At 36.3% G+C, this 10,001-nt stretch overlaps 1 protein-coding gene across 1 annotated transcript in view; it reads left to right on the top strand.

Annotated features, from left to right (window-relative positions):
• LOC306883602 (A disintegrin and metalloproteinase with thrombospondin motifs 2-like) overlaps positions 1-7,632 on the top strand; it is a gene marked incomplete at both ends in the record, with an annotated part of 179,512 nt that extends 171,880 nt beyond the window's left edge. The window contains 2 exons of the mRNA XM_079438969.1: positions 2,129-2,218; positions 6,539-7,632. Coding sequence (XP_079295095.1) covers positions 2,129-2,218; positions 6,539-7,632 — 1,184 coding nt within the window. The remainder of the gene's footprint in view (positions 1-2,128; positions 2,219-6,538) is intronic.
• Between the last annotated feature and the right edge of the window lie 2,369 nt (positions 7,633-10,001).

Raw genomic sequence — 10,001 nt, forward strand, 5'->3', positions numbered from 1 at the left:
ACTCACTTCTGTGAGATACTGTATATTAATTTTTGGTAAGATTTTGAAATATTTTTTAAATAAGTCTCTTATACTCATCCAAGATGCATTTAATTGATCAAAAATACAGTAAATCAGCAATATTGTGAAATGTGTTATTACAATTCAAAAGAACAATTTTCGATTTAAATATATTTAGAATTGTAATTTATTCCTTTGATGCCATGCTGAATTTTCAGCAGCCATTACTCCAGTTATCAGTGTCTTATGATTCTTCAGAAATCATTCTAATATGTTGGTTTGGTGCTCATGAAACATTTATTGTTTGATGAGGGTTGTTGAAAACAGTTGTGCTTCTTAATATTTATTCAGTAATTTTTGTAACATCATAAATGTCTTTAATGCATTTTGCTGAATAAAGGTGTTCAATTCTTTAAAAAAAACCTTGCTGTACCCAACAATGAACTAGAACTTTCTAACATTAACTAGATTAATAAATGATTAACAATAATATGCAATACTAGCTTTCTACGTCATCTTTAGTCAATCAACAAAAACTCAGCACACCTGAGAAAAAAAATAGCTGCGTAGGAAAAATAGTCCAACAACACTGTCGAATCCAAAATATAAAAAATGCAATCCCGCACACTATCAGTCCATGCTAAATATAGAAATGTATTATTTCAAGTAAGAGCAACGTTTCGGTCCTTTTGGTTTAGCATGGACTGACAGTGTGCAGGATAGCATTTTTTATATGTGACCCTGGACCACAAAACCAGTCTTAAGTGTCAATTTTTCGAAATTGAGGTTTATACATCATCTGAAGTCTGAATGAATAGCTTTCCATTGATGTATGGTTTGTTAGGATAAGACAATATTTGGCCGAGATACAACTATTTGAAAATCTGGAATCTGAGGGTGCAAAAAAATCCCAAAATTGAGAAAATCGCCTTTAAAATTGTCCAAATGAAGTTCTTTGCAATGCATATTACTAATCAAAAATTAAGTTTTGATATATTTACAGTAAGAAATTTGCTAAATATCTTCATGGAACATGATCTTTACTTAATATCCTAATGAGTTTTGGCATAAGAAAAAATCGAAAGTTGCACAATGCATTTTTGGCTATTGCTACAAATATACCCCAGCGACTTAAGACTGGTTTTGTGGTCCAGGGTCACATATGTCATCTTGGTAACACTTTATTTTAGGGTCTTTTAACTAGTTACTTATTGTCACGGTACACACAGTGGGGAGGAACGATGAACACGGAGACGAGGATCAACTCAAATAAACAGTCTTTAATACAAACAAGGCAGAGCAATACAAGGCAGGGCAGACACACAGGAACACTGGGACTAATGAGTAGACCAGACAAAAACTAACTGAACAGACAGGAACTTAAATACACAGAAAGAAACTAGATAATTAATCAAACACAGCTGAACGGAATCATAATCAAACTAAACAAGAACAGGAAAATGACCAAATAAGGAAACAGGAACTAAGACAGGGGTAAAACAAAACCAAAACCAAAACAGACCATAACTGTGACACTAATTAGCATGCATATTACTAGAATATTAGCCATTTATTAGTACAAATTAAACACATATTAATTCCTTATTCTACATAACCTTGTTCTACATCCTAATCCTACCCAATACCTAAATTTAACAACTACTTTACTAACTATTAACAAGCAGCAAATTAGGAGTTTTTGAGGAAAAAGTCGTAGTTAATAGTGAATAAGTGCTCCCTATTCTAAGGTGTTACTGGCATCTTTAGTGTCATCTTCCAAGTCCTGGTTAGAAGTCCTTCCAAGTCCTGGTTAGAAGTCGTAGATATCGATTTTCATTTCATGTTGATGAAGACCAAAATATATGAAGCCAACTATTCATATATGAAGTATGGTGAATTGGGATTATTTGAATGTACTCATGATCTTCCCAGCATGCTTATTAATGTTATTAATGAAAGTTGTATTATCTGTACTAGTTTTTGCAGAAATAACAGATTAATTCTTAACACGAATGAACACACTAATATAGTTGATGGAATTTTATTCTTTCTTTCTTTCTTTCTTTCTCTCGCTTTCTCTTTGTCTACCGGGCCTTCTCCTTCCCAATCCCTCTCCCACATGCGACAGGGAGCACTTCCGACTTCAACAAGCATGGCAACTTCCTGATACAGTGGTTGTCGCGTCATGACCCCAAATACCCCGTGCAGAGGATGTCAAGTAAAGCGTCTCTCTCCAGCCACGTTGTGGCGCTGCGCTGTCTCACCTCTCTCAGCTGGACCTTCCCTCTGTCTCTCTGCCTGGCTTTACAAGGCAAACTCCCCTGACTGCCTCCCTCTTCCGAGGCTTGCACGCTTCTTTTTCCTGGGTGGTGGTCCTCTTTAATGGGGCGTTTCCGATAGGGGGAGGTTTCTCTGTTTCTCTCTCTCTCTGTCTCTCGCTCTATCTCTCTCTCTCCTTTGTGGAGCTCTGTGTTGTGAACGCTGGCCAGTAAGAAATTGTTGACAAAACAAAACATGTAAAAAATTCGGGGATGTTCGTTAAAGGAGGGGCTTTGTGATTGGACGGGCAGCTTGTGGAGCTAATGATTGCGCTGAGGTTTCTGCAGGGGGCGATGCGTTTGTTTGAATCACTGCCCTCTGCAAGCTGTTTCCATATGGCTCACACTCTCAAGGCAGACGCCGTTTTACAGAGGCGCCGCCTGAGCTGCAGGTGTGAAAGGGAAAAAATAAAAATGAAAAGTGGCTAAAAGATAAAAAAAAAAAAAAAAATGACAAAAAAATAACTAAAGCTTTATTGTGAATGTGAACTTGTCACAATGAGGAAATCTTTGCTAAGTGCTCATTCCACATCCTAGTTCATTCTGGAAAACTGATGGGACAAAAACAAACACTCAAGCTAACAAGTTAAGATGTTAACATGGGACATACTGTTGAACCACCATCATACGTGTTGGTGGCCGATGGTGAACATGAGGTGGAACTTGCTGAACAGGGTCGCTTTACTACACACGTTCGAATGCCATAACCACCTCATCCTCCATCCTCTCTTTGACTGTTAACAAATTCAATAAATGCAGCTTATTTGTGCTTGCAGACTTTAAACAAACATATAAATATATTTGTATTTATATATGAATATAAATCTATATGGGTACCAATAATATGAAATATTAATAATTTGTTTTACCATGAATAAGCTGTAGCTTATTAGCCTAACATATTGACTGCTATTGATCGCTTTAATTCTTGACTGTTACGTGTATTTTATTGATTTTACATAAATACAGATCTATTGCTATTTAATAACAGAAGTTAAGTGTTTCGGGGGAAGGGGAAGACCTATATTATGCAGGACTCACTCAGCCAGTTGCCTCTCCTTTTTTTTTTTTTGTGGTTTCATTTTATTGGATTCATGCTGAACGAGAGAGATTCATGCACATTAAATATCTCCACGTGGTGATGAGTGACATGCGTTTTCGTCATGCCTTCGTATGTGCGAGGGTTTCCGACACACGTGTGCGTGCGTGTATGTCTGCCAGCATGCGTTTTTAACGATGGTTACCAGTGGCCATACAAAAGATGACACATAAATATACCTCATGAACTTTCATCCACATCCGAGCTCACTCTTTTCGGGATGGGGGGGCGGGAGACATAGAGCGTAAGAACAATACCTTACACTATGTTTGAATGTATCGGCATTTATCTGTGAAAGTGATGGCTTAGCACACAGAAACCAGAGGCAGCTTCAAACAAAACCTGAAATAGAACCAACCGATCAACACATCATCACACATCCGACAACAGTGGCTAACTCATTGGATATCGAGAGCATTTTAGTGGAAACCTACACTCGGCATCTCTTTATCACTTCAGATGTGTCATTGTATCGTGAAACACATTTTTGTTGTGACTATGTAGCAAGCTATCCGAATTTTCATGCTCAAAGCCGTGGAGAAAACACTAGGAAAAGCCAGACCTTGCAGTGAGATACTGTAAATAAACATTGGTGTTTACTGTATTTAATAACATTTATGACTGTTATCTCCTTACTTATTAGAAAAAAAAATGCTAATATTATATACTATGAGTAACTGTCATGTTACTTCACTGGCCTAACTGCGTCTTGGCTGGCTGTTGTGGGGAAAAATGTCTGGGGAACATTCAGATGGACTTACGTGCACTGCGTCTATATGCACTTTGATTTATCAGGGAAACTTTATTAATGTTTTGTAAATGTTTAATATATGACACTTGTATGTGCCATGCCAGTTTTTACATCATCATGGAAATCCTGTATTTTATTTAACCAATGACCTATTTATTTATTTACCTGTTCATCAGAATTGCCAATGGATAAATTGTTCTCAAAGTAATGAAGTGTTTAACCAAAGTTACTGTGAACTTGTACCTTTCAATACAGTTGATTATTTATTTTTCTGAAGAAGACAACTCTATCTGTATGTTTAAATGGGGTGGGAGTGCATTTCATTGTTTCAGTTTCTGTCATGATCAACTGCAAAAGTAGGAATAAAAAAGTGTTATAAAAACGAAAAAAAAAAAAAAATCTAATGGCTTTTTCCTGCCTGTGTTGTCGCTCTGCTTTCTGTCTGTTTCTCTGTGAAAAGTGGGATTGTTTTCCAATTACCTTAAATGTGTACTACAGAACATGGGCCTCTCTTTCACAATCTGTGGTAGAATTGCAGGTCATTTTGCTCATTTTGAGTTGTTTTATTCTTATGCTACTAATATAAGGCTTACCATAGTGAATCGGGGTCAAGCAAAAACACTGATATTTGTCATGTATTCAGAATAATGGGTTTTTGTAGTGCAATTAATAATTTGTTGCCAATTTCGGAGTGTCTATTTACACTAAATGCAAATAGCCCGCCTTGTTGGCAAAGGCTATTTACACTAACCCCACCCACCAACGTATGATTGGGTTAGTCAACAATAAAAAAGACGCTCAATTTATATTAGTTTCAATGGCGGAGATGTAAGGCGCATACTTTTTGACGCGATCGACCCGCGTTCGATCCTGCCTTTTGCTGAACTTTTTTTCTTCCTTTTCAAATCTCATATAGCATTGGAAAGGCATTTATTTACAATAAAAATGAAGGAAATAATCAAAAAGTTGAAAAAAAGTATCGGGCAGGGTAGGTGTAGGGAGGGCTTTATTGTCCAATAAGGTGGCATCCATTTAATAAATTGAATTAAAACTATAATTTGCACTCAATACGATATTATTATGCACTGTTTTATAATGTACTACAATACTGAGGTGCAGATAATTGCCACTATTTGCAATAAGTAGTATAAATAGCAGAAAACCTTGCTATTTTTAACATAGTGTAAATAGAATCTATAGCTATTTGCACTTAGTGTAAATAGTATCTATTGCTTAGAAAATATGCTATTTGCACTAGTGTAAATAGTATCTATCGCTTAGAAAATATGCTATTTGCACTAGTGTAAATAGTATCTATCGCTTAGAAAATATGCTATTTGCACTTAGTGTAAATAGTGCAAATAGCCGCTGCCTTTCAATTTTACCAAATTTTCTGTTAAAGTTGTGCAAAATAGGTGTTTTTACAACTTTGTGAATGTCTCCTTAGCTGTCATTAAATTGTGTTTTGTATATATATGCATCATATTGATATATGCAGATATATACCCTGCTCTCATCTGCCAGCCATTGAAAATCCTTTTGACGATCACCAATTTTTGGAGGATCTTGCTAAATGTTTTAGCTAATGATTATATAAATAAATATAATCCATATTCAGGACAAATAACCACATTCATAGTCCATAAATAACCACATTCACAAGGAAAACAAAAGAAAGCTGTGTGTTATCCGATTCATTCTAACATGTTTAGTTCTCTAGTATGCATCTATATGCATGTCTTTGCAGACTTGCTTAATGGTCAGTTCATAACTCTGTTTCTTCCTTTGCTTCAACTAATGCTTCTCTTTATATATTTTTCAATTTGTGCTTATTTCTTACTCAAACAAACTTGTTAAAAGCATGAAAAGTTTAGAAGACACATGTCTAGTTAGCTGTATATATCCTCATTAAGCTCTTCTTTATACATATTTATCATAGATTGTAAAAATGGTAACATGATTGTTACCATAATAAGTTTTTTCAGTCACACTTTATTTTAAGGTCCAATTCTCGCAATCCATTAACTACGACTTTTACCTCAAACTCCTAATTTGCTGCTTATTAATAGTTAGTAAGGTAGTTGTTAAGTTTAGATATTGGGTAGGATAAAGGATGTAGAATATGGTCATGCAGAATATGTTCTTTATAAGTACTAATATACAGCAAACATGTTAATAATAGGCATGCTAATAAGCAACTGGTTAATAGTGAGAATTGGTCCAGTTTTTTCTACTTGATTTGACCTTTAAATTTAGTTATTATCATGTAAATACATTTATTTAGCTTGTTGCAGAGATGTTAAAACATATATTTGACTTTAGTTTCAGTGTACATACATATATGTCTTATGTCCCTCTCTTGTTTTGCAGAGCGTTGTCACGGAGACCGTTCTGCATTCTGTCGCATGGAGGTGCTGCAGCAGTATTGCTCTCTGCCGGGCTTCCAGCGCATGTGCTGCAAGTCCTGCAAGGTTGGCAATTCCACAAAGACCACTGTGACCACAAGTAAGCCACCATCCAAATCGAAAATCACCACCAATGGACAATCCACCACAACCCAAAGTCCCACACTCACAAAGTCCACCACCGAGTGGACCTCCACAGCAGGCTTTTTGTCGACAACAGAAGGGAAAAGTTCCACATCTGTGAGCAAACCTTGGTTATATACAAGTTTAACAAAGTCTACTGATACTCACGAATATACAACAATGCCCTTTTATCCACATACTACAACGCCTATCTATAAGCACACTACTACAGAACAGAGCACATCCTTTGCCATTACTACACCAAGTAGGATCACATCTGCACCTGGAAATGACATAGCAAACGTGACCGAATTACCTGTTAGCACTGTTTCTGCAGCAACAAGGATCACAGTTGCACCTGTAGATGACATGGCAAACAGCACCGAATTACCTGTTTGCACTGTTTTCCCAATCATTTTCAGTGATCTGAATAATGGCACTCTCATTTCCAGCACCACTGTCCAGTTTAAAGAGTTTGATGGGAGTAGTGGTGCACCAGATGTGGACAGCAGTGCGATATTGCAGTCAACAACAGTGAATGGTGTGAATGAAAGTGAATTGACAACCTCAGTCAATATGGATGTCAGCATCCCAGTGACATCTATATCAGAGGTACTAACAACCACTGAAGAACCTGCTCCCCTGGCACCAACCTCTATATGTACAACTTCCAGTACACCACTGTCCAGTACAACAGCATCTGGCACAGAGAAGACGAGCGGACGGCCAAATAAAGTGGAAGAAGTGAGTGAGAGCAACACTATTGATATACCGCATCGAATAATCCCATTGGACAATGAGTTTCCTGCTAATAACATTATCCCCAGGAGAGGACGCGTGTTTCTGCGTGAGAAAACACGGAATAAGCGCATCCAGGAACTGCTTGAGGAGAAGCGAAACTTTTTGAGACGGATGAAAAGAGCACAGGGGGTTTGAACCCTGTCCATTTTCTCTTATAGAGATACAGCTGCCAAATGCAACTTCTAAATGTAGACTTTATTTTGGTGCTTGGGTCAAGAACTGGAAAATGGCCAAAATATTGCAGTGAACTGATGCTTGCCCCTCTTTTAATGACATGGCAAACTGATCTTTGTGGAACAAAACCACTAGCAAGTGCACAGTTGCTTTGAACCTCAACAGAGTCCCCTTTGGAGGTTTCACTGAAGGATCTTCTTCTAATTCAGAGTGATTTATAATTTGAAAGGATTAGATCAGCCAAAAACTTAAATTCTGTCATCATTTATGCAACCTCATGTCTTTCCAAACCTGTATGAGTTTCTTCCTGTCATGAAACACAAAAACAGAGACCCCCCCCCCCCCCCCCCCCCCCCCCATTTTCCATATTACATTTACGCATTTAGCAGACATAAGAGAATTACATAAGAGACATATTACATAAGAGAATGGTAGTGAGGAGCTATGAAGTTCCAGAGATGACAATAAAGCATCATGCAAATCATCTTCCAAAGTCTTCTGAAGCTATGTGGTATTGTGCCAAAAAACAAGTAGTTTTTCACAAACAGAATCATAAATAAATCATAAATCTTTAATATCATTCACATTCCAAGAAATTCAAGCATGGTTCATTAAGATTGTTATGGTACTTTTATGGTTCTGTTTTGTCTGTTTTGAAAGCTTGACTGCTTCTTGTCCCCATCCCCCTTCATTAAATGGAAAAAAGCAGCAGGAAAAAGAAAAGGAAGTCAACAAGAGGGTGAGTGAATGATGATAGAAATTTCATGTTTGGGTGATCTAAAAATCATAGAAAGAGAGTTAGGCAAATTATCATTTGCACAAATCTATGCTTCTCAACATGTTTTTGCCCAAATATGCTCAATGACAGATACAGACGATAGGCACATACTGTATTTTGGGTAAATTAGCTAAAAATTAATAAATAAATCAGTTGGCACCAGTCTGAAATGTACATGTTGGCTACAGTGTGTTTCAGCTGCACATGTTATCATTAAAATGTCTATTAATTTTACAGAGTTAAAAATGGAACCTGTGGTGGTGATGTGAATATACAAAAAAAAAAAACAAATAGCCCAGAGAAGTGATTCAGAGTTAAGTGTGAACATAGCCAGTAATGGCATGCAGTTAAGAAATTGCTATTCTTACATGTACCTATATCACAGTCACACTAATGAGTCATTTGATAAGAACAATTCAGGGATGCACCATATTACATACATACAGATGTTAATGTTGTGCTTGTGTATTATATTTCCTTTCACCAGTATGCACGCTTGTGCTGAAACTTTATCAGATCAGGTGAACATGCTATATATTTTTATTTGTGAGATTTTGACTTGTTATAAGAATACTTTACACCCCTACCCAAAGATGTCAAAGACTCCATCATTATGTAAAAAGCAGAAGAAAATGTCAAAAACAGAAATAAATTTTATATATCGCAAAAAGAGTTTCAGAGTTTTACATTCCTCTTATACATTTTCTTGTGCTTTTACAGACCTTTTTAGATTTAGTTTTTTTCAGATTAAGTTTATATATTTAAATGGTAAAACTATATATAACAATTAATTATTTTCTTTGCGTAGTTCACTTTTAAAAAGTTGAATATGAAACTTGCATGTTGAATAAAACTTTTACAGCTGTTTAATTAAATTACCCATACAAATTATAAAAAAAAAAAAAGAAGACTTGGAAAAAATGCTCATTCTCATCGGACTATTTTACATCTTTGCCTGAAGATTTCTCAGAGAAAGAACTGGGCCAATTAGAACAGAAGGAATTAGATCTGTACCTCTGCTGGTGCTCCTCACCTCACTTCATCCTCTTCATTAGCTTTCATCCTGCAGGTGAAAGTGTGGATGAACCAGTCACCATAAGTCTCACATCCATTCCTTACAGACTCAGGGGTTAATAACAGAGGAACAGGAGAAGAATCACAAATAAAGTCTCATTAATAACTTCTCACTTGTTTGCCCTTGGTAAAGACAAGAGATAAAGATCATCTGATCTGAAATGTTTTCTTAAGTCTGCTGAGAAAAGTACACCATTAATATCCCCAGTGTTTGCCAGAGAGTTACAGAAGGACTCAAAACTTTGACAAAGTGGGTCTACCAACATCTACAAAATTTATATATTTCAGTATGAATAGTTCTAATTTAATTCTGAGCTGTTCTATGAGCATATGTCAATGATTGTCTCATTTGTCTGTTTTATATCTTATAAGGAATTATAGCAGAAACATTGATGAAACTCCTGACTGAAAGTTGATGAAACTGAGCTATGATCAACTGCTAAAAAACTTTTTTGCATTTATTTCCTCTATACAGATC

This window comes from Barbus barbus (assembly GCF_936440315.1).
Source record: "Barbus barbus genome assembly, chromosome: 17".
NCBI classification, from domain to species: Eukaryota; Metazoa; Chordata; class Actinopteri; order Cypriniformes; family Cyprinidae; genus Barbus; species Barbus barbus.